Source organism: Pongo abelii, chromosome 20, assembly GCF_028885655.2.
Source record: "Pongo abelii isolate AG06213 chromosome 20, NHGRI_mPonAbe1-v2.0_pri, whole genome shotgun sequence".
In the NCBI taxonomy this organism is placed as follows: Eukaryota; Metazoa; Chordata; class Mammalia; order Primates; family Hominidae; genus Pongo; species Pongo abelii.
Window position 1 is genome coordinate 1,612,311 of NC_072005.2, and position 24,322 is coordinate 1,636,632.

Here is a 24,322-nt window from a genome sequence, read left to right on the forward strand (position 1 = left end):
AGAAAAACGGACTGTGACCCGTGACCGTTAACAGGGTGGGGATGGACCTGTTGCCAGGACAAATGGACAGGCTGGGAAGCCACAGGGCGGGGATACGCTTGGAGTGCACGCCAGGCCCACACCCCCAAGCACATGCTCTCTGCCACCTTCCTGGCCCTGCCCCCTGCCAGGCTCTTCTGAGCAGCCCAGCATTGATGGAGCTGGCCCAGGGCAGCTGTCTGCAGATATCTGAGGAAGGAAGGAAAGTGGGAAGGGAAAGGAAACACTGACCCAGAGGTGCGGGCCCCTCCACACCTGTAGCACATCGACTCTCCAGACATGAGTCTCTGTGGGAACAGGAAGAGACTCCAGAAAGCTGAGAATCGCAGACTGCCCAACCACAGGAGCACTCCCAGGCTGGGGACAGATGAGACAGCATATCAACAGTGAGCCCCCATCGGCTGCAAGCTCCCAAGCAGCCCCAAGCCCAGAGCATGAGAACATCCCAGGCTTTCAGCGGGCTGTCCCCATCCCCAGAGCCCACAGCCCTAATCCCACTTCCAGGCACAGGCAAACTCCTATTCGTCCTCCAAAACCCAGCCCAGTAATCCTGTGCTTGGAAACACTCGCCCCACCCCCCTGCAACTCTGAGTGACACCCGGGCCCACCCCACGTCACCCCTCCACTCTCGACACTCCGAGTGACACCCGTGCCCACCCCACGTCACCCCTCCACTCCCCGCAACTCCAAGTGACAGCTGCCCTGTCTCCTGGACCCGGGCCCACCCCACGTCACCCCCTCCGCTTCTGTTTCCTGAGTCCCCTCAGCCTGGCCCCACAGACACTGAGTCCAGACGGACCCAGAAAGGGCCTTGGAGGGAACCAGGACCAGCTCCTGGCTTTACAGAGAACACTGAAGTCCTGTGGTGTGTGTGTCCAGGCTCAGCCCACAGCTCGTCCCGAGTCCTCCCCCAACCACTCCTTTTCTGAGGCCGGAAGCAGGGGCAGGTCCCAGAACCCCGGGCTCCAGGCACACAGCCTGTCATGGGACGGGAGGCGCTCTGTCCTCACAGCCGTTCCCAAAAACCTCTTGGAGCCTAAGGAAGGGACCACCCCAAAACAGCCAGTGCACATGCGGCTCCTCCAAGGGTCCCAGAGGACTCAGCTGTTAGAGGAAGAGGAATGGCGACGCGAGAGGTCCCCGTGAGGCTCAGGGACTCCCAGGATTGCCCTGACAGGCTCCTGGCTCCCTGGGACCCGGGAGTCTCCTTCTACCCTGTTTATTTTCTTTTCAGGTTTTTGCTTTTTGTCTGCAACAGATCATACCAACAGAATCTACCCACTGCGTGGACAGCATAAGGAACAAACCACGGCCGGGCGCACCCAGCGCTCCCTGGAAACCTGCCTGCTCCTCTCTAGGGATTGCTTTGCAGAAGGGATTCTGAGGGTGGGGAGGAGGGCGGAGGAGGACAGCGTTTCCTCGTCAAAGTGAGGCCTGCTACGGCACAGCCCGCACGGCGCTTCCCGTCACACTCAGACGCCACGACCCCATTGTGCAGAAGAGCTCGTGGAGGCCGAGGGAGGTTCGGGAGGCAACAGGCTCAAGGGGGTAATGCCCAGCAGGAGGCGGCCGGGGCCATGCTAGTGAGCTCTGCCCCACAGAAAGCCAAGCAAGACACCTTCATTCCGGGCTATGGTCCCCGGAGGGACAGAGGCCAGCCACTGGCACCTGAGCCTCAAGTCTGCAGTCCCTGGAGGAGACGGTAAAGCTGCAGAGGGCTCTGGGGGGAAAGGGGGGAGCGGCTCAGGCACCGCAAGAGTCCCCGGAACCCCTCCCAACAGGCACGCTTGTCCCTGCTGACCCCAGCCCCAGCAAGCTGCTCTGCCTCTCCCATCTCAGGCTCTGGGGGCAGGGATGGTGCTTCTCAGGGCCTCTGCCTCTCCCTACAGGCAGACAGCCAGCTCAGCCATCCCTCTCGAAAACACAAAAACAGGCCCAGCGCAGTGGCTCACGCCTGTAATCCCAGCACTTTGGGAGGCTGAGGCGGGTAGATCACTTGAGGCCAGGAGTTCGAGACCAGTCTGGCCAACATGGTGAAACCCCATCTCTACTAAAAATACAAAAATTAGCCAGGTGTGGTAGCAGGTGCCTGTAATCCCAGCTACTTGGGACACTGAGGCAGGAGAATCACTTGAATCCAGGAGGCGGAGGTTACAGGGATCTAAGATGGAGCCAATGCACTCCAACAGCCTAGATGACAGAGCCAGATTCTGTTGCAAAAAAGAAAAAAAAAAAGTAGAAGAAGGAAAGAAAACACAAAAACATGCTGGACCACCAGACCAACATCCTCATCCTCAGGACTACTGCCCCAAGCTAGATCCCTGTCTGTGGGGCTGTCCCGGGCACTGAAGGGTGCTGAGCAGCGTCCCTGGCCTCTGCCCTCTCTGTGCCTGTACCCCCAAACTGGCAACCAAAACATCTCCAGACATCTAACATTCCCAGGGTGCAGAACTGCCCTGTCGGGATCAGTCACTGCTCTACTGAAGACCTAAGCAAAGAATCCTAAAATATGAATACCAAAACCAGCCTCGACTGGCATGGCCCACGCCTGGAGGCAGCTCCGGGCCCAGCAGCCAGGTTTTCAAAGCTGCCCAGGCACTCCGGAAGTCAGGTGAGGACCTCAGAACCTTGGGAAAAGCCCCCCCCCCAAAAAAACAGAATCCAATCTCATCTGTGAGGCAGGGTCCCAGCCATGGCTCAAGCACAGCAAGCCCGGGGCCGCTGGTGTGGGGTTTGGAGGAGGCCCGGCAAGTGGCCTGTTGCCGGACTCGGCAAAGGAAGCCACACTTCTGTGGCTCTTCCGTATTCTCCGATGTTTCTAAAACAAACATTTCCCCAGGCCAGAAAACAGTACCTTCAAAAGTAAAGCACCCAGAGACCCGTGGCAACACGGACAGGCCCCCAGGCCCTGGGAACCCGGCACTTTTCCCATCGCCATCCACCTGGAGGAGAGCTGCCAGCGCAATCCTGCCGGCATCTGCAAGAAGGCGGCTGCTCTGGAAACCCCAGGCCCCTTTCCTCTAACCCCCTCCACACAGGAACATCAAAAGCCACAGGGCAGCAGAGTCACCCACTCTGTGGTAGGAGTGTGGGCTGGGGGCTCCTCCTCCTCGAGGCCAGGGCAAAGCTTCAACCCCCAGCCAGGAGGGTCCCAACTCCCCAGGGCCCAGAGCCATAGCTGGACTCGCAGGCTCCCCCGCGAGGGCTGAAAAAGAAATGGCCTCAGCACCACCGCTGGTTGTCACCATTGGGGTCGGGGAAGCCCAGGGACGCTGCTCAACATCCTACAATGCAAAGGACAGCCCACCAGACAACAATCTGGCCCCCAATGTCCCTAGCACCAACTGTCCCTCCAGCAAGTTCCATAGCTGCCACTCCAGGCCAGGCAGGCAGCCCCGCTGGCCCGACTGCCCACCTGTCACCAGCTGGTAAAATCACCCCCGGGTCCTCATATGCCCTGGTCAGGCCTGGGGAACCAAAAGACAATACTGCTGGCTGCGGGGTTCTCCCCTAGAGTCCATTCCTTCCTGGACGCGGCTCACTGCGGATGAAAAGTCGGACCGAGGAGAGCACACACTGTCAGGTCTCTGAAGGTGACACACGTGGTCAGACGGCGCCTTCACTGCCCCACGGAAAGCCAGCTGTCTCCCATCCACCAGGAGGAGGCAGCACAGGACGCAGCCAGCGGGAGCTCCCGACCCTCCTGCGAGGCCAGAGGAGATGAAGGCAAGCCATCCTCTGCAGCGAGGCGCCATTCTTGGCCTCCTCCTCCCTTCTCGCCTGACTCGGGGCCTCAGAGTTTCCCAGGAGAGCCGGCAAGCCCTGCCAGATCAGTAGGATCCTACGGCTCACCTGCCTAGCAGGGGGAGGGGAGGCTGTCACCGTCACCAGAGAGCCAGGCCTGCTTCAGACCCATCCTTGGAAAGTTTCAAGTTCCCTTCTGTGCCCAGCCCACAGAGGCTGGCAGCAGAAACGGCAGAGGAGGCAGGCAGGGCCCCGGCCCACCCACATCCAACCCAGCACTCCCAGTCACCAGCCACGCGCACACAGGTGAGCAGCCTCCCGGCGCTGGGCCTCAGTCTCCTCATCTGTAAGCTGGGAAGAGCCACTCCCACTGCTGTTCGGGGGTCACAGGCAGAGTCCGCCCAGTACTGCTGTGGTGGCGGCCAAGTCCAGAGGTAGGGACCCCAGAGCCCATGCGGGGGGCCACATCTGAAGAGCCAGAAGGAGGAGGACCCCCTGCCTGACCCAACTCTGCTGGAAGGCTCAGGAGATACTGGGTACACGGTGGCTGGGCTTCAGGAGATACTGGGTACACGGTGGGTGGGCTTCAGGGCTCCCCATGTACCTGGGGCTGCTCCCTGAGAGCCTCTACCCCAGGACCCCTGCCCTCTATAGATGCAGTTCTGGAGAGTCGCCTGGAGCCCCAGCTGGGACGCCGCCAATGGCCCCACCCAGAACCACTGGCACCGGGCTGCCAGATCCTGAACCCGACTGCGGGATTCCTGCCTGAGGGCAGGAGCTGTGTGCCATGCACACATGTCTGCTGCTCACTTTGCAGTATAGGATGGCCCCTTCCCCAGGCCTGGGACTGTCCTGCTGGGGCCTGAGTCAGCCTGTGGCGCAGCACTAGCATCCCCTCAACGTGGTGCCCTCAGCCTCTGCCTTCCTCAGGAGAAGCATCATCTGGGAGCGCATTCCTGCTGGAACCGTGAAGCCCTGAGCTGGGGCCCACCGCACCTCTGGAGAGCCCTGGACTTTCCTGCAATCCTCCCCAGAAGGGTTCCCTCTCCTGGAAGACAGCGTCCTGCCTCTCAGTAGGACACAGCCTCCCTGAGACGCCGCAGGGAGTGCGAGGCAGTGGGCAGGGGCCTGGGCTCTGAGGTCAGATGGGAGGAAGGTGGGATCTAGCCCTGCCCGCTCCACATAGACAAACGAGGCCCCTCACCTACCACAGGCTGCAGCCATGGCCCAGGCAGCAGAGAGCGGCCACTGCGGGGAGAGTAACGCTCATTACCAACTCACAAGGCTGGGATAGAACGTGCCCCTCTAGGCCAGGGCTGCATGTCCCTGCGTCCCAGGGCTACACGGTGACCACTGTAAGGGCTGCTGGACCATCCCTCCAAGCCACCCTGGGCAGGTCCAGCCGGCTCTGAAATGGCTGAGCAGCCCAGCGCGGTGCTTCACACCTGTCATCCCAGCACTTCAGGAGGCTGAAGAGAGAGGATCGCTTGAGTCTCAACAAAAATTTTAAACATTAGCGAGGTGTGATGTCACATGCCTGTGGTCTCAGCTATTCAGGAGGCTGAGCCAGGTGGATCCCTTGAGCCCAGGAGGTCGAGGCTGCAGTGAGCTGTGATCGCACCACTGCACCCCAGCCTGGGTGACAAAGTGAAACCCTGTCCCAAAAATTAAATTAAATAAAATGGCTGAGCAGGTCCAGGGATAAGAGCCCAGAAGGAAATCTGAGTCCTTCAGCCGTGCTGCTCAAGGTTGCCAATGACCCACTAAGCCTGTGACCCAGGGCCCAGGAGCACCAGCCATCTTCCTGTTCCCGTCGCAGCTCCGCCAAGCCTCCCAACCCTGCCTGTCTTGGTGCCCTCATCAGATGCCCTCTCCTTCTCCTAGAGGCCCTGGAGGCTCCAGACCTGCCCCGGCCAGGTGGCAGTATGGGCAAAACACGTTCCTTGATAAGCCTCCGTTTCCCCACCGGCAGCAAATAGCTCACAGGGTCACCATGCAGCGCGTGTCCAGCACAGAGCATGGCCCCACAGGTGCTCCAGGGCTAGCTGAGGGCTTTTCACCTGAACCTCTGGCCACTCTCAATCCTGGGAGGCCAGCGTTCCTGTCTATCTCCTCTCTGGAGGCCGCTGCCCTGTCCACCCTGAAATCTCCTTGAGAGGACATGGCAAAGGCTAGATCACGCCAGCCTCTTCAAACCCCATAGAAAACTGGGCATGTGTAAATCTGGAGGAGTGGACATGGGACATGCATTCCCCCCTGTCCTCAGAGGGCAGCCTGATGAACATGTCACAGAGGAGGGAACAGAGGGTCAGAGAAGCCTCACCGCAAGAAAGATGGATCCTGCCTTCTGCGGGGGGAAGCAGTCTTCTACCAGACAGTAACAAGAAGCCCTACCACCCCACCAGAGATGGGAAAAGGAGTTCATTCTCACCAGCAAAAGGGAAATGCAGACACACCACGGTAAGAGGCAGGCAGCTGCATTTTTCCCATAGGAACGCGGGGCAGACAGGAAGACGACATCACCAAAGGGACCCTCAAAAATAAGCCTTTGGGAAACAAATGGGCCATTTGGGATGCAGACAGATATCAAAAGCCTGACTTGCACCGGGTGCAGTGGCTCACACCTGGAACCCCAGCACTTTGGGAGGCCGAAGCAGGAGGTCTGCTCGAGGCCAGGAGTTTGAGACAAGCCTGGACAACATAGCGAGACCCTATCTCCACAAAAAAATACAAGTTAGCCAGGCGTGGTGGCACACGCCGCCCATAGTCCCAGCTACTCAGGAGGTTCAGACAGGACGATCCCTTGAGCCCAGGAGGTCGAGGCCTCAAAGAGCTGTGATCGCACCACTGCACTCCAGCCTGGACTATAGAGTGAGACCCTGTCTCTAAAAATAGAGTGAAAATGAGCATCGTGAGTCGGGTGTCACAGCCTCCGAGAAGCCTCTCCCACGCACTGCCTTCTTCACCAACTCCCAGCCCCCGCCAAAGCCGGCTGCGTGCTCCCAGGACATCACGACCTATGCTAAGGGATCTGTAGGCACAGCTGTCGGCAGGTCCCTGAGAGCACAGCCAGCATCGTACACAGCTCTGAATCCCCCGCCTCAAGCACAGCAAAGACGCTGGGCGGTGGGGAGCTGACATGACAAGTGATTGCTTGCATCTGTCCACCTGCAAACAACCGCCCACAGGTGCAGGTGTCCTAAGCACACTTATCAGGGATCAGAAAAAAATGCTACCTTTTCTGACAAAACAGGAAAATAAACCTATTCTTAAATCCTAGAGAAGATGTTTCTCTTTTGCAGGAAAAGGCTCTGAACTGAGACTGTTTCATGGTTAAAGTAAAAACAATGCTTGAAACTCACGCCCAATGAGGAAATCTGGGACGAAAGAAGTCAGGGGCTGGGGGAAGCAGAGAGCCACTATCAAGGGACAGAGGTAACAGGAGAGTCTGAATGACATCACACTCGATAACCCTCCCTCCACGACTTTCCTTGCGATGTCCCTCTTTTTCTCCAACCCAAATCCCACATCTCCAAGAAACGCTGCCATGACGATGAAAACCACCATGACGCTGTGAGGTGGAGTCCACCAACATCCTCTGCCCGAACAAAAGCATGGAATTCCTCGGAGCCCACTCGAGTAAGTTTTGACTTCCTCCCTGCCAGTCATGCTGGACACAGGGCTCGACAAACACAGGAGACGATCCTCGGACCATCCTGACTCAACGACTGGAGACTGAAGTGGCCGCTGCCAGAGGCGCGGCCGGAGGAAACGTCATGGAAATAAGGGCGTCCCCAAGCACATGGGGTCCGGGAAGCGGCGGGCGCGAATCAGGGGCAGGAGGAGTCCAGGGCCTGCCTAGCGCCGGCCGCGCCCGTCTCCCGAGCCCCCTCGTGTCAGGCCCGGTGCCCGGTATTTAACATGCGCTCGCACTCCGCCCTCTAGACACCCCTGACAGGACGCGTCCTCGTAGTTGACATTTCACACTCGTGAAGACGAAGGCTTAGGGACATCTAATGCTTTGCACCGGGTCCCAGGGTGGGTGGTCCCGGTTCCGACTGGCAAAACCGTCGCCCGCGAACGTGTGGGGAGGGGGCTGGGCCGAGAACGGGGACCTCGGGCGGGACCGGGGTGGGGTCCAGACCCGGGCAGGGGAGCCGAGCCCAAGGCAAGCAGGCGGGCGGGCATTACCTGCTGCGGGGGGCGCCTCTCCGCCGTCACCTGGCGCGCCGGGGACCCGGGCCCCGCGGTGCCGGAAGTGGCAGTAGGGCCGCCGGCAGGGCCCCCCGGGAGCCCCAGACCAATAGGGGCAGTCAATGGCCCGGAAGAAGCCAGTGGAGCGTAGCATGGTCCGTCCCGCGGCGGGGCCCCGGCCCGGAGCCGCCCGGGCCCCAGGGCCCCCTCACTGGCGCCGCGGTCGCCGCCGCCCGCGCCTCACGGACCCCGCCGCCGCCATCTTGCTCCGAGGCCCCCGGAGGCCCTCGGGACGCCGCCGCAAGGGACCCCGGGAGGGGCTGCCCGCAGCGCGCCTGCTCAGAAACGCCTGCTCCTGCGCGACCGAGGCTGGTGGCGGACCCCTGGGCCGGGACAGACGGCCGCGGGAGGAATTAAGGAGGGCGGGGGCTGCCCTGCCTGCGGTCTCCGGGAGCCTCGCCAGCGCCGCCGCCCGACCTTCGGCGGCTGTAGCGGCGCCATCTTGAGCCCCAGGCCCCTGCGGCGCCAGGGCTGTCCACGGCGCGCCTGACCAAAAAAGCCCCGCGGGGCCCGCTGTTACTCATTTGCATATCATTTCCATTCGTTAGCATATCAGCTTAAAGCGCCCTCTACTGGACGAGGAGAGGTCTGCGGGGAGGTGGCCTTAAACCTGAGCCAGGTGAAACCCACGGGTGAATTACTCCGTTCACACTCTTTAAAAATCCCCTCGCCCTGGTATACAGCTGGCTCTCAGGAAACGCCTTAATCTCCCCAACCTCGACTCTTGTCATCAGTCTAATGACCAGGCCCACGTTCACTCATTTGTTCAACAAATATTCAGCGCCTACTGTATACCAGGCTAGATGGTGCATTTTTAACAGACAAACAAGGAACAAGGCTGGGATGGGGCAGCTCTGTAGTCTGGTGGAGTAGGCCCACGTCTTAAGGGGAAGTTTGACCTGGTGCATTCTGGTGGGATTGTAAAATAGTGCCACTGCTATGTAAAACAAAAAACCCAAAAAGTTTGTTTTGAAGAGACAGGGTCTTGCTCTGTCACCAAGGCTGGAGTGCAGTGGTGCAATCACAGCTTACTGCAGCCTCGACTTCCCTGGCTCAGGTGATTCTCCCACCTCAGCCTCCCGAGTAGCTAAAACCACAGGTGCGCACCATCATGCCTGGCTAATTTTTTGTATTTTGTGTAGAGATGGAAAAAGTTAAACAGAGTTACCCTATAAGCAACTCTATTCCTGGGTATACACCCAAAAAGAATAGAAAGCAAAGTCTTAGGTCGGGCACAGTGGCTCATGTCTGTAATCCCAACACTCTGGGAGGCTGAGGCGGGTGGATCACTTGAGCCCAGGATTTCAAGACCAGCTTGGCCAAGATGGCAAAACCCCGCATCTATTAAAAATACAAAAATTAGCTGGGCGCGATGGCTCATGCCTGTAATCCTAGCTCTTTGGGAGGCCGAGGAGGGAAGATCAACCGAGGTCAGGAGTTTGAGACCAGCCTGGCCAAGATGGCAAAACCCCGCATCTATTAAAAATACAATAATTAGCTAGGCGTGGTGGCGGGCGCCCGTAGTCCCAACTACTTGGGAGGCTGAGTTAGGAGAATCACTTGAACCTGGGAAGCGGAGATTGCAGTGAGCCGAGATCGCACCGCTGCACTCTAGCCTGGGTGACAGAGTGAGACTCCATCTCAAGTAACGATAATAATACAATGGTTAAGATGACAAATTTTATGTTATGTGCATGTGATTTTACCACAATTATAAATAAATCACAGGATGCAATGATGGGGGGATGTGGGTTGGGATGGGTCATGGGCGACTCTGCGGAGGACCTGATCTAATCTCAAAGCTGTCCCATCACGGGCAGTGGAGGCGTAGACTCCCTGTCATGGCTCCTGCTGACGCGTGGGAAATGAAGTCTCATTTATGCGATTGCTCCATCCATGCCAGCTGGTCTTGGTCATTCATTCAGCAAATAGTTACTGAGCACCTACTGTGTGCCACACAATGCTAGAAACATTCATAAGCAGAGCAGAGAACCCCACTCTGGTGGAGGTGGTGGTGTAGGCAGGGAGGCAGACAGTGAACACAGGGATAAGTGAGACAGCCTGAAGCCAGGTGGAAAGTGCTTTGAGAACAGAAGCAGAAGAGCCTGGACAAGGCACAGGGCTGGTCTCGGTGATTCTATGGGGAAGGCGGGATTTGTGCGGTTTTAAAGAAAATTAGGGGCAGGCCATGGTGCCTCTCGCCTGTAATCCCAGCACTTTGGGAGGCTGAGGCAGGCAGATCACTTGAGGTCAGGAGTTTGAGACCAGCCTGGCTAACATGGTGAAACCCCATCTCTACTAAAATTACAAAAATTAGCTGGGCGTGGTGGCACATGCCTGTAATCCCAGCTACTCGGGAGGCTGAGGCAGGAGAATCCCTTGAACCTGGGAGGCGGAGGTTGCAGTGAGCCAAGATTGCACCAATGCACTCCAGCCTGGGTGACAGAGCGAGACGGTGTCTCAAAAAAATAAAAAATAAAAAATAAATAAATAAGTAAAAGATGATGAGGGAGCCAAGCAGGTTTCTGGAGGAAAGGCATTCCAAGCAGAGGGCACAGGCCGTGGGGCAGGACTGCACCTGGTGTGTTGGAGGAACAGCGAGGAGGCCAGTGTGGCTGGAGCAGGGTGAGGAGGGGGAGAGAGGCAGGAGGGAAGAGCAGGGGGAGGACGGGGCAGGTCATGCAGAACCCGATGGGCCTCAGGGAGGACTTGGGCTTTGACTGTGATGGCAATGGGAGCCATGGAGGGTTGCGGGCAGAAGAGGAACCAGACTTGCCCCAGGTGCTCACGGACGCCCTCTGGTGGCCGTGGGGAGGACAAACCGTGAAGGCACCGGGAGACCAGGGCGATGGTGATTGCACTGGTTCAAGTGAGTCCTGGGGAGACTAGACCGTCGCGGTGGAGGCCCTTACAGCAGGGAAAGGCGGCCAGATTCTGGATCTATTTTGAAGGTAGAGCCCAGGGAGGTTTCAGATGGGCCAGATGTGGGTGGTGAGACACACAGTGGGGTCCAGGGTGACTCCCCAAGGATTTTGGCCTTGCAGGATGGAACTGCCCTCGACTGAGGAGGGGGCATGGCAAGGACAGCCTGCGGGCGGGAGGGACGCCCAGGTGGGTCGGGGTCCCAAAGGCACCAAAAGGATGGTGCTGTTTCTGGGCACGTGTGTGTGTTGGGGGTGGGGGGGTGTAATTTAAAAGCCTAATGCGAGTGTGTCCGTCAGAGAGAGGGGTGAGGCTGCGAGTGTAGACCCCATATTCTAGACATTTTGCTCCAGAGGGACAGAAAACCAGGCAGGAGCTTGGAGGGGTGCGAGAGTCCCGGGAGTTATGTTCGTGGGGCGTCCGGTGGAATGGGAGGATGGGTCGGGCAGGATTGGGGGTGCACGAGGGAGGCTGCCCTCGAGTAAAGCCGGGAACTTGCCGCCCATGTTGGGGAGGGGTCTGGCGTGAGTCGACGCCGGTCGCGCGATACCAGAGGTCGACCACCCCCTTCCCCGGGCGAAAAGCAGGCGAAGCCCCAGGGCTCAGCAGGTGCGTAGGAGTGGCCTGCCCGGCCCCATCCCAGCCCCGCCGGCCTACAGGCTCTGGGGAGCGCTGGAGTCCACAGTGGTTTTTCCTGGGGAGGGCTTCAAAGCTCTCACCGCCCCCTCTTCTCAATTCCCACTAGGGGAGCTGGCATACGGTAGGCGCTCAATACAGGAGCACAGGAGCCTGGGAGGCGGCCGGGGGACCCTCCGTGGAGGAGCCTGTCCCGCGCCGGCGAGCAGCCCCGGGGGCGCAGGCTCCCCCATCCCCTGCGGCACCGGAAGGGGCGGGCGGCGGACGCCCCCGGGCGCCGTGTCACCGTGCCTTGGTTGCCAGGCAACGGGGCGGGCGGGAAGCTGGGCGCGGGGCGCAGCTGCGCCAGGCGTGGGTGACACCCGGCGGGCGCAGCGCGCGCTGCTGCAGGCAGCCCCCTCCGCGGGGCTTAGGGCTAGGGGCAGGGCATTTTGTGTCTCAGCCACAGGGGCCTGGCCAAGACCCCCTTCACTAGCCCGCTGCCTCAGTTTCCCCACGAGGTGGATGAACTTGGGGCCACACTGGTGGGTGGGACAGAGGGGTTCAGAGCGTGCCCACAGGCAGGGGACTGCCACGGGAGAGACCACACACACGCTGGAATAGGGTTTAAAAAGGGGCTTGTTTAATTAATTAAATACAAGGATGAGGCCAGGCAGGGCGGGGGAGGGGCGCCACCCACGGAAAGCACACGCCCCTTGGAGCCACCTCCCCTGCAAACGGCTGGAACCAGGTCCCAGTGATCAGCGACTCCTGGAAGAGTGGAGGGGTGGGCGCAGGTCTCTCCAAGCCCCTGGACACTGGACAGGGGCCCAGTTAGAGAGTTCTAGAACCCACAGCCCTACCCGCCCCTGCTCCAGACAGGCCCCTGCCAGGGCTGGGGCCAACCAAGACTCACAAAGGAAAACGGGGCCCCAGTCCCCACCCACCCCCACAGACTAAGGCATCTCACTAGGGCTGCCAGAAGAGGGTTTGAGGCTAGGGACAGAGAACACAGAGAGCCGAGGGCTGGACGGGGCAGACCCTCCGAGCCCAGCTCCAGAAGGGCGTCCCCTGCCTCCCTCCCCCCAGGACTCCAGGCACCCATCCCTGGATCCTGCCAGGCTGGGGCTGGGTCCAGGTGCACACCAGTGCCATCCAAAGCCCCCCTATCCCCAAGCGAGAGGCAGGACGGTTCTGGAACAAAAGGGGGTACCAAAAACCTCCTGCAGCCAACAGTGGGGGGATCCACCTTTCTGGGTCTGACATGGAACCTGGGACCCTTCTCATTCCAGGCTGGGGGTCCTCAATACCCCCCAAGAGGAAATGCAACCCAGGCCACAGCAGGATGACCCTTGGCAAGGACACAAAGGTGGCCCCCGAGGGACAAGTCCCCACCCCACCCAAGTTCAGCTCAGAGACCCCCCACACACACTCACACCCCCTGAGGATGCCGGACCACCCACGGGGGCCCAGAAAAAAGGAATCCATGCCTGAAAAAATATTCTACCCGGTGCAAAAAAAAACGAGCTACCCCAGGAGGCTGCACAGCCAGCCCTCTGCTTCCAGTCCACGAGACAAGACCTCGACCACGGGCCAGGGCCCACCTCTTCCGAGCACCCAGGAGAAGGAGGGGAGGCGGGGGAAGCAGGGTCGGACCAGGCTGCAGCCCAGGCCCGGAAGAGCCTGCAACGCCGGCGGGCATGGGCTCTACGGCCCCACCTGCAGGCCAGGGAGGGCAGCGCAGCCCAAGGCCACAGGCGTCGTTAAGGGAAGAGTTGATTGTCACGTGATACCGCAAAGGCCAAAGTCAGCAAGGCAGGGACTGGAGGGCCAGGCCTGGTGCCAGCCTCCCCTGTAGCCTCTCTCACCCACTCTCACCCACCCACCCAGAGAGGGGGAGCTAGGGCCCTCACACCCGAGGACAGAGGAAAATAAATAAGCCAGCATTCCCTCCTGACCCCGATATCTGCCTCCCAGCTCCCGACCCCACTGAGTCAAATGTTCTTTGGAAGAACCCAGAGGTCCCCTCCCTCCCCATCCCAGGTCTCAGAAGCAACACCTGGAGCCCCTCCGGGCATCCTAACGCCGCCCCGCTCCTGGCTCTACCCCCGAGGTCTGGGGGGCCGGTCAGCCCCTACCGTGGGCAGAACCTGTGGACACCTGAGATTGAGTACCCGAATGGGGGGTGGCTGGGCTGCACCCCCGTTTCCCTGAACTACACCCATGGCTTTCAGTGGGGTGGGGTGGGGTGGGGTGGGGAGAGGCAGGGGCCGTATCAACCCCTGACTCCTCTATGGCTGTCTGCACACTTCATCCCAACCTGCAGGGATGGGGCAGGGGGTGCCTTCCCCGGGCCGGCTCCCAGAAGTCCACTCCACCCCCCCAAACCCCACCCCGGAGGGGGGCAGCAGGGGGTGGTGGAGAGGAGAGGGGAGGGGGAGGACCTCCTAGCTGCCCTGGGGGGGCCCCGTTGCACAGATGGGAAGAAAGTTAGTATCATGGCTATTTACAGACACAAGCCCCCGTCACCCATCCTGAGGGCCACCTCTGAGGTCAGGCAGACCCAGGTCCAGTCTCAGGCCCCCTCCTCACTCTCTGGAGGGGGGCAGGGGCGTCTTCAGGGTTTGCCCACGACTGGAAGGGGCCCAGGCTGCCCGCGGGTCCTCACTACACCCCTGGATGGCAGAAGCATCCTGGCGGTCAGGGTGGGCTGCAGGAGGGCCCTACAGGCCTGCGGGGGCTGGGCTGGGCGCGGGGCTCGGCGCGGGGCTCCCGGCCAGGCTGCAGGGCAGCGAGTCGCTGGGGGAGGTACTGCGGGCACCAGGGCGCCGGAGCAGGTCCGGGTGGAAGCCAGGGTGGCGGCGGGCGTGCTTGGCCAAGTGGTCGCTGCGGGTGAAGCGCTTGGAACACAGAGGGCAGGAGAAGCGCTTCTCGCCTGTGTGCGTCCGGTGGTGGCGGGCCAGCTCGTCGGAGCGGGCGAACTTCTTGTCGCAGCCCTGCCAGTCACAAGCAAAAGGGCGTTCCCCTGGACAGAGAGACAGAGACAGGCAGCCGGTCAGCGGGGGAGAGATGACAGACACATTCCAGCAGATCCCAAAAGGTGGCGGGCATTTGTCCCGTGCCGTTTTAGAGGCTGAGTTCTGGGTGTGAATTTAAAACATGGAAAAGCACAAAGAATACAACCCTTATCCATCCTCTGGTGGCCCCACACGAGACCCTAATAAATAATCCTCTTATTTCCTACCAGCTCTTAGAAAGGACTCTCTGGCGAGTCCAGAATCTGTTAACCGTAAGTAACCGCCACAGACCCCCAAGGCTGAAGCTCCCCAGGCCCTCGCAGCCTCTGGTCCCAGGCGGGACACTGGCAGGGATTAGCAAAGGCCTCCTAGTGTCTGTCCCAGACACAGGCACGCTCAGAAGGCATGCTCGGCCTTCGGAGCACACGGGTCAGGCTGTCTCTGCCCCACCCCCTCCAGGGGCAATCAGGGGCCTCCGTCTGTGCATGATCCCCTCCTTTTCCAAATGACCACCTGGGATGCAAAGGCTGGGTTAAGGGGGTACAATCATGGCAACTTCCCTAACCCTCCTGGCCCTTCCACGAGCAGGGGGACATGGGAGGAACCCGCAGGCAGTCAGTCTGGGCCCTGATCTCGGGGTGTGGTTAGATGGAAAACAGGCAGGAAAGCTCACAGGGAGGGGAGGGGGCGGGGTCTCCCGGGAAGGGGTGGGGCCCGGCAGGCTGTACTCGCCCCGCCCCCGCGGGACAGATGGCGCTGGGCAGGGGCGGGCCACCACCGGGCCACTTCCTCCACAGTCCCCTCCCACCGCCAAAGCCGGGCCTCGCCCATCCTGCCCCTAACCAGCCGTCGCCATCCGGGCCTGCCTGTGTGCCTCCACCCCGTGTGGGTCTTTGCCCTAGAACTGTGCCGCCCGACCCCCTTCCTTTAGCCGGGGTCTCACGCCCACAGCATGTGGCATCGCGATGTCAGCGTCTCCCCAGCAGATAGGGGTCTCCAACGACTGGGGAGGGGCAGGTCAGTCCACCTCCACCCAGGGCCCGGAGCAGGACAAAGGGCCCTGCATCCCCGAAGCTCCCACCCTTTTGGGCCCTGCACCAGGTACCCGGGACCCTGGCATTCCCGGACGTTATTCCTGTGACACCCCAGGGTTTTACAGGGTGGGTTGTGTGGATGGAGACTGGACGCGCGTGCCCCTCGTGGCACTGGTTGGAGCCCTGAGTAGCAAGAGAGACGTCAGAACCAACTCCCCTGAGTGGCCCCAAAGCCTATTCTCAAGGAAGCTACAGCAGGGCCAGGGCGGCCAGGAGGGTGGTCACCCGGTGGGTTACAAACTGGGCGGCCCACGCCCAGCACTGGAGGTTGCTCTGGCCCTGGGAGCAGTCCCGCCAGTCCGTGAAGAACTGCAGCCAGCTAGGGGCCTGGAAGGACCCACAGCAGGGACCATGGTGAGGGGTACACAGCCGGTGGGAGGGACACAGCCATGCTTAGGGTAACCCAGTGACATTTCTGCTCTAAGATCAGGGGCTGCCCTGGGGAGCCCGGCTGAGGACGGGGACGGGAGAGTGGAGGGATCCGCCCGCTGAGGGGCACCAGCGATCACTCGTGACCCAAGAAGAGCTGGAAAAAAAACCTTCCCTTTTCATCTCATCCTTCCTCCCTGTCACACCCCGACACCCTCAGCAAAACAAGACTGCAGACAGAGACCAGCAGCCCCCCTCCCCAAGAGGTTGTGAATCCAGGCAGCTGGAGAGGGGGAGAGACTAACTGTCACCAAGACCAACAGTAGCCTCAAATCCCTGGGGCTGCCTGCTCCACACCCCAAGTCTCCCCCAAGCAACCCAGGATGCAGCTGGGCTCGGGGGTCCACCCAGCTGGGGGCCGTCTGCAACCCAAGCAAGAGGCGCAAAGCAGCCCTCGAAGGGACCCCACTCCCATCTCAACCACTGGGCCCTGACAGCTCCCAAGGGTCTCAGTCTGGGGAGGGGGTCTGGCTGTGGGAGCGCAGCTGGAGCAGACCACGGGATTGGGGCGCGCGCCCCTCCAGGGAACATGCCGCCGTGTCGCCATCTTGCAAGGCACAGGCGGGGAGGCGGCAGGAGGGAAGGGGGAACATCCCACGGCTGGGTGCCGGGCACTCAGTTGGTTCACTTCCCCTTTCAGGGCGGCGGGGCTGGTCCCCACTCCCTCTCCCTCAGTTCCACTTCGCAAGGAGGAGCAGGTTGCCAGGGGGGCGAGTGGGGCAGGGGCGCGCAGCCGCCGGGAACACAGCTGCCGCACGTAGCTCGGCGGCGGCGGCGGGGACATCCGCAGCCCCAGCCGGCCCCGCTCACGTGGTCCCACGCCCGCCGGGGCCAGGGGGCCCGGGCCAGGTTCGCCTCGGTGGCCTGGGTGCCTGCCAGCCCCGCCCCGCGCTCGGAGACTGGGGCGCGCACATGCGCACGTGGGTGGCGGGGCAGGGGGTGCACGGGCTACCCACCCCCGCTGCGCTGGGCGAAGCGCGTCTGCGAAATGCCAGGCCCTGCGTCTCACACAATCCACTCGCAGGGAGGAGGGTGGGGTGAACTTGTGGGGGCCCAGAGTGCGCTGCCTCCTAGCCGGCCGGGTCCCCAGGTGCACAGCCACCCAGCTGCTCCGCGCTACCTGGCCGAGACGCAGCGCCCGGAGGATGCGGTGGGTGGGGACAACGCGGGAGGACAGTGTGGGCGGGGCCGCGGCGGACTTGACCCTCTGACTCAGGCTGGGCCCGGGTGAGCTCAGGACAGCCTCGGAAACAGGCAGACTCAGAAAAATGGAGTCCAGGAAGTCCTGGAAACCTGGCCGGCCCCGTCTGAGCCCGCACAGGAGGGGCCTGGAGACGGGACTGCGGGACTGTGCCAAGGGCCCTGGTTCCCACAGGGAAGCCTCACCTCCTGAGCTTGTCTGGGGGGCCTTGGGGTGGGGAGGGGGGCTGTGGCCGGCCGCCTGCCGGGGCATTCACGTCCACCTAACAGGTGGGGTCGGGTCTGTAGGGGAAGGCACAGGTGGGGAAGACCAGCCCCAGCACTAAAGCAAGCATCCCAGGAGAGCCAGGAAAGGCTGGGGCTGGGGAGGCCTCTTACCCACCCAGGGAGGGGCAGGAGCTCCTGAAGGTGATCCTTGAGCAGGTTCTATAGAACCTACAAGCAGCTGCTTCTGGGAGCCGCTGCAGAAAGCGGGGAACACTGGTGGCGAGGCCCTGCCAGCCTGGGGGTGGGGTCTCGAATACTATCTGGGCCATAGCAACCCCCACACCCACTCTGCCCCCAGCTCCCCTGACTTCCCAAAGCCAAAGCTTCCTTCCTCCCCCATCCCCACTCCTCCAGTAGACTTCCCCTTTCCAAACCCTCTGCTGTTCCCGCCAAACACGCAGGCAGGCATAGGCGCCCTTGTGTCAATCCCGTACCTCCCCACGTGCCACCTGCCAGCCAAATCCCATCGCCTTCGGGATCCGTCCAGACCCCACCCTGCCCCTCCCAGCTCACGCCTGGACTAGTGCAGTAGTCCAGCAGCTCCCGCCTGGGCCACCCAGACTGCGCTTGGCTTTCCTGAGTTCCACCCTGGCCTAGGGTCAAAACTGACGGCTGATCCTGCCCGGTGCTTCTCTGAGCAGCAGTGCCCCTCACAGTGGCCTGGCGCCCCCCAAGCACCCTTGGTCAGCTTCTCTGTCCTTGTACAAGGCTTCAAAAACCGTGTGCATTTTGTGGGTGTAATATCTGCACCCCTGCACTCCAGTGGGAGCTGAAGGCAGGCACTTCATTGACGGCTGGGTCCCCAGCAATGCCCAGCACAGGCCTGGTATACAGCAGGTGCTTAATGCTTATCTGTGGAAAGGGAGAATGCAGGTCTAGGGAATCAAGCTCTGGCTCCAACAAGAGCAAGGGCAGATAATGTTTGCTCAGCATCTTGAATACTCCTGTCCTCCCCCACCCCGCCGCCTAACTATCACTACTCCCTTCTACATAAAAGGAGTCCCACCTGAGGCCCAACCCAGGCCAGGAACTCCTGACCTCCTGCACCAGACTCTGGGTACCTGGGGGTTGGCAGGGGACAACCCCCTCGAGGACCCTGGCTCCTGTGTAACCTCTGTTCCAGAAATGGTCTAAGCCAGGGCGGTGCCCCCCGCCCCCACAGTTCGCCCCGCTGGTATCATGTGCCTCTTCCCCGAGGATCTGGGCTGCTTTTATCAGAGAGCCTGGGTGGGGGGGGTGGTTATCACCCCCCACAACCCTGGGGGAGCCCTCCCCATCCCACTAGCTGGGGCACCTGCAGGCAGTTTCAGCTGCTCTCTGCACTCTGCAGGCTGGAGGGGCAGTGGGTGGGGGAGGGCAGTCCCTGGCCCCCTACCCCCCACCCCCGTGGCCTGGCACTGCCCCACCCCAGCCCTCCCCAGATAAGCTGCCAGTTCTCCCAAGCTCTGCCCACCAGCACTGCCATCCCAACCCTACAGGAGCGCATAGTTCTGCCTGGGGGTGGAGAGGAGAATGAGGTGGGGCATGGCTGCTTCCCCCTCTGGGCCTCAGTTTCCCCACCCACCTGTCCTCCTGGGGCCCTCTTCAGCAAGGGATCAGAAACCTGGCAGGCACTCAGACACTCCTCTGCACACCTGGTCCTAAGGAGTCTCCCTCCAACCCAGTGCGTAGACCAGCACGCCTCGCTCCCTCCCACATCTGGTCCTGCCGTCCTCAACCCCTCTCTGATCCTAATCCCTTCTCCATAAACGGATTTGCCTCTGCAAAGCCCAGCCTGCCTCGCTGCCGCCCCCAGCGTCCCCACCCTCGGGATTAAGTGCAGGGATTCACCTTGCCGAGGCGCCCCCTCCCCACCTCAAGTCCCTACCTCCACAGCAGACCCCAGAGCCAGCACGCCCTTCCTCTCCCATTCCCTGCCCCACCCAGCCCAGTGGGCCTCAGGCTGCCTCCTCCAGGAAGCGCTTTTCATCACCACTAGCATCCCTGTTGCCACCCCCCACCCCGCCCCCTGCCACCACGGACTCAGTTCCCTAAGTCCGGGGGCGCAGGGACTGGGATGCTGGGCACTGGCCTGCGGCAGGAGCTCACCAAGACCTCTCAGATGCAAATAAACGGGATTTCAGAGTGGGATACAACTGGGGGTGACCCTGTGGCCCCCTGGGGGGCACCTGACAAGGTCTGGGGACATTTGTGATTGTCACGACTGGGGAGGGGGTGCTCCTGGCATGGAGTGAGTGGAGGCTGGGGACACTTCATAGCCCCCTGCAATACCCAGGACAGCTCTTCCCCAGAAAACGATCAGGCCCCAAATGTCTCAGTAAGTGCGGAGGGGAGAAGCCCTGGGTGAGAAGACCCCTTCCAGGTCTGAGCCCCTCTCCGGGGGAGGGCGTCGGCAAACCCTCAGGAGGTGCAGGCTGACAGCGTGCCGGGCACTGGCATGCCGGGGCGGGGTGGGGGGCCCCTCCGGGGATGCAGGGGGTTTGGAGAGCAGGGAGCCGACAGCCAGTCTCTCCTCCCGCCCCCGCCCCAACTCGCTGGCTCGCTCACTCTCCGTAACCATAGCAACGGCGTCAACATCACCCACAGCTTCCAAAGTCCTTCCCCGCCCCACGCAGGGGAGAGAGAGCCAAGAGCCGGCCGGGCTAGGATAGGGACTGTGGGCCAGACCCAGGGGACCGGAGGTGCAGTCCTGCCGCCTGCTGCCTCCATGAAGAACATCCCACTGCTCCCCCAGCCCAGGGCCAAATGTGGCCAAAATCATGGGAGCACCACGCTTCGCACAGGTGGGGCTCCTCCAGTGTGCCTCAGTTGGTTTATCTGTAAAAATGGGGCCAGGCCACGACTGGTGTTCCCTTTACAGAGGAGAAGCACCCCAGGCAGGGGTGGGTGGGGGCGGAACTCGTTCTCAATGCCCTCCGGGACAGCCCTGCAGCCACCGGTGACTCGGGTTCGTCTGCGGATCTTTCCCAGCCTCCACTCCATTCAGGGACAGCCCTGCAGTGGGGCTCCCTCCCAAAAAAACACATGGCCCTCCCGTCCCCCAAAACCAGCTTAACGGCAGCCATTCCCTCCCTCCTCCAGGGGCTGAAAAAACCAGACCACCTTCCACTAAAAGAGGCCGTTTACACAGACCCCCTGGTGGTCCTGGGGGCTGGGGAGGCCCAGAAGAGGAGCCTGGAAAGCCACAAGTATCCAAAACCCTTTGGAAACCGAATCCAAGGTGCCTGGGCCTGGGACTTCCCTCCCAGTCCCCAAATCGTTACTGTAAAGGGGGCTTTGGAATGGGACGTCAGCAGGCTCCCAAGGGGTGGGTGAAGGTGCCAGGAGATCCACCCTGCCCTCGCCCACCACACAGGGTAGACGGTGGCGCGTCATCAGCACATCTGCATCCACCCCTGGGGATGCCCAACTGGGTACCCCCAGGCCTCAGTTTCTTACTGCAATCCCGGGATAACAATACTGCCTTCCCAGGACTCCAAACCCATCCCTCCCCTCCCTGCTGGCTTAGGGACCGCTGCCCCAATACCCGGGGGCCTATGGAAGCGCCTCTTGGGTGCCACTCTGGGAGGTGGCCATCCCATCCACTTAACCCAGAAACTCAGAAAAACCAAGTGGAGCTCTCAGGCCACGCCATCTGGCAAGCAAAGAATAACCTGGGTAGACAGGTGGGAGTCGCTTTCCCAACAGGCTCCCACTTCAGCCCCTTGTCTGTTCAGATCGGCCAACTCACCCCCAACAAGCCAGGGCACTCCTGGACCCCTGCCCACCGCCCGGAGAGGCACCTCCCTTTCTGTTCCCAACGCTGCCTCGCCATTTTCACAGACCCCCAATGTCCCTCCCCGCGGAGATACACGGACCCCATTGCCCTCAAAAAGAGGTAACACCCTGGGACCCCTCCGCCGAGGATGTGTGGCTCCTCGCAGAAAACGCAGACCCCACCCAAGTCCTGTCTTGACGCCATCGGTTCCCGTCTGTGTCTCAAGGTGAGCAGAGCCTCCAGGCCCCCTGGGACCAGGACAGGGACTGAGCGAGGGGTGAAAAGACTGGAGAACAGAGAGGGGGCGGCCTGCAGGCTACACACCACCGCCCCCACCCGCCCTCCTGCTCTCCAGCCTCAGGCGTCCCAGCGCGGCTCCTCATACCCCAAGGATGGACCCTCAATTCTTCCACAAGGCATTCGCGGCCCCTGCTCATCTCAGCCCCACCACTCTGGACAGCCCACTTCCCTTCGGCCGCTCCACGTGTCCCTACAATCTGAGCTCACGGACCAAGCCCCCTTGGAGTGTCCCGCTGCCCAAAGCGGCCCCCGCTACGGCTATGAAATAGAGGCAGCATCGCACTCTTGATAGCGATGAGAAAATTGAGACCCAGATCGGGTAGAGGTCCTCTGTTTGGTGGCAAGGCCAGAATGCCAAGCCCAAGGGCAGCCGCACAGCTCTCCCCCAGCCTCTCACCCTCCCCGGAAGGGACAAGCACCTCTAATGCCCAAACCCGGGCCGGCCATCAAGGCCCACCGTCCCGTTCCCCAGTCCAAACTCCCAGTCCAGAAAGTGGAACCCTAGGAGGGGACGGAGTGAAAAATTATAGCCAGGCCCACCAGGCTCCCGGTTCCCCTCGCCGCCCCGGGGACTGCGCTAGGAGGGGCGTTGGTGTAGCCTGAGCGCTCCAACCGTGCGCACCTTCCCGAATCGCCCGCCAGACAGGGGTGAACAAACACGCCGGGGAAATACACGTAGTGTGGACCCGAGCCCCTCGATGGTCCTCCTATAAAGTCCCCCCGCCCCAGACTCAGGCCCCAACCCGCGATCCTAGCCTCGCCCTCCCTCTGGTTAAAATACATAGAACGCAGAGAAAACGTGCCGGGCTCCCCCCATCCTGGCCCCACGCCAGGTGCTCTGCCGACCTCTGGGGAGAATCCGCGCGGCCACCCTGGCGGCGGCGACGCGGTTCCGCCTCCATTTTCAAAGATAAGGAAACTGAGGCTGGGGGAGGGGGAGGACTCAGAACCCCAGAGCCGGATGCTCCAACCACAGTGCCCACCGCCCAGACCAGAACGCAAAAGGAAAAAAAAAAAAACGGAACAAGGCCCAGAGAAGGAGAGAGGTGGTCTGCCCAGGAGTCTCCATCTGGCCCGCAGACCTCGCTGGGCCCCCGGAGCCCCCGCCACTGCCGCCGGGACGGCCATCCGCTCGCCGCCCGACCGCGTGGCCGCCACGCCCCCCGCGCGCGCCCCACCCACCGAGGCCCCGCCCTGCCGGCCGGCGCGGCGGCGGCCCGGGCGCGCCCCCCTCCCCGCCCCCCACGCGCCACGCAGTTTTGGGGTCCTGGCGGGGGAGGGGGCTCAAGCGGCCGCCCCCGCGCGGGCCGGGATCGCGGCTGCACTCACCTGTGTGCGTCCGCAGGTGCGACTTTAGGTGCGAGGACTTGTAGTAGGCTTTGGCGCAGTCCGGGAAGGGACAGCGGTGGCTCTTGGCGGCGGCGGAGGGCGCGGCGCCGGGGGCGCGGCCCGAGGACGGGGACGAGGCGGCTGAGGAGGAGGAGGCGGGCGAGGCGCCCCCCGGGGCGGCTCCGGGCCCGCCGCGCAGGTCGGCCAGGATGCTGGCGGCCAGCAGGTGGGGCGCCGCTGCGGCGCCGAGGCCCGGGCCAGAGGCGGCGGGGGGCGGCGGAGGCGGCCCCGGGGTCCCGGGCGAGGCGGCCTCGCGGCGCGCCGCGCGCACATCCAGGCCGGCGGCGGGGCCCGCGCCCTCGGGGCCGGGCCGCCCGCGGTGCACCACGGCGCCCGAAGAGATGGCCATGAGCACGTCGGCGGCGAAGTAATCCACGCACGCCACGGCCGCCGACATGCCGGGCAAGGGCGCGCGGCGCGGCGGGCGGAGCGGAGGCGGCGGGAGCGGCGTCCGTCCGGCCGGCGGCGGCTGCTCGAGTGCGGGAGGCGGAGGAGGAGGAGGAGGAGGAGGCCCGGCGCGCGCCGCCGCCGCCGCCCGCGCTCGGCCTGCCCCGCCCCGCCTGACGCGCCCTGACGCACCGGAGCCCGCGGGGGCGGCCACAGCCCGCCCCGCCCGGAGGACGCCCCCTCGGGGCGCCGCAGCCACGCCCCCCGCCCGGCGCGCCCTCCACCACTCTCCGAGCCGCGCGCGGCCGCCGGGGGCGGGGCTTGGGCCGGAGGAAACCGCCCCCCGGCGCGCCCACTCCGGCCTCCGCGAGCGCCCAGCGTCTTAGGCCCGGAGCACGCCCTCCCCGCGCTGAGGTGCAAGGCCGGGGAGCCCCGCCCCCTCCCGGCGCGCCCCACTCCAGCGCGCGCCCCCGTACCCTTTCCCGGAGCACCACCCACTCAAGCCGGGGCGGGAGGCCGAAGACTCCGCCCCCTCTCCGGCACGCCCCTCCCTCCGAGAGCGCGCCCCGCCCCGCCCCATCCCGGCACGCCCCTCCTTCCCAGAGCGCGCCCCGCCTCCTCGCTGGCGCGCCCACCCCACGCCGGGGCGCGCGGCCGGCGGGAGCCCGCCCCCTCCCCGGATGCTTCCCCCCTGGCCCCGGGCGCGCCCCCGTTCGCGATGGAGGAGGGCTCCGATCCCCACGTGGCCGGGGTTGGGGGGGTGCGGAAGCGGCCGGCCCCGCCCCCAGGCCACGTGCGCGACCCTTCCCCCCTCTTCTCCCGGCCTGGGGCCCTGCTTTGACCCCGCACTCAGGCATCTGCTCGTCCTCTTCTCTGGGGTTCCCCCTCGCCGCTCACAGAGCCCCTCG

General features: G+C 62.8%; 2 protein-coding genes and 1 long non-coding RNA gene across 3 annotated transcripts in view; 1 reads left to right on the plus strand and 2 right to left on the minus strand.

The window, feature by feature from the left end:
* REXO1 (RNA exonuclease 1 homolog) overlaps positions 1 to 8,257 on the minus strand; it is a 33,328-nt gene extending 25,071 nt beyond the window's left edge. Inside the window, exon 1 of the mRNA XM_003779016.5 lies at positions 7,975 to 8,257. Within this exon, the coding sequence (XP_003779064.4) occupies positions 7,975 to 8,131 (157 nt within the window). The 5' untranslated portion in view covers positions 8,132 to 8,257. The remainder of the gene's footprint in view (positions 1 to 7,974) is intronic.
* Positions 8,258 to 12,195: 3,938 nt separating this feature from the next.
* KLF16 (KLF transcription factor 16) lies at positions 12,196 to 23,561 on the minus strand. The gene is made up of 2 exons (XM_024236850.3): positions 22,968 to 23,561; positions 12,196 to 14,599 (listed from the first exon to the last, which is right to left on the minus strand). The coding sequence occupies exons 1-2, from the start codon at positions 23,422 to 23,424 to the stop codon at positions 14,298 to 14,300; spliced, it is 759 nt and encodes a 252-aa protein (XP_024092618.1). The 5' UTR covers positions 23,425 to 23,561; the 3' UTR covers positions 12,196 to 14,297.
* On the plus strand, positions 20,129 to 22,615 carry LOC129051724 (uncharacterized). Its single transcript, XR_008516160.2, has 4 exons — positions 20,129 to 20,364; positions 20,663 to 20,801; positions 21,404 to 21,564; positions 21,694 to 22,615. It is a non-coding gene; the product is annotated as an uncharacterized LOC129051724 (long non-coding RNA).
* Positions 23,562 to 24,322: the final 761 nt, after the last annotated feature.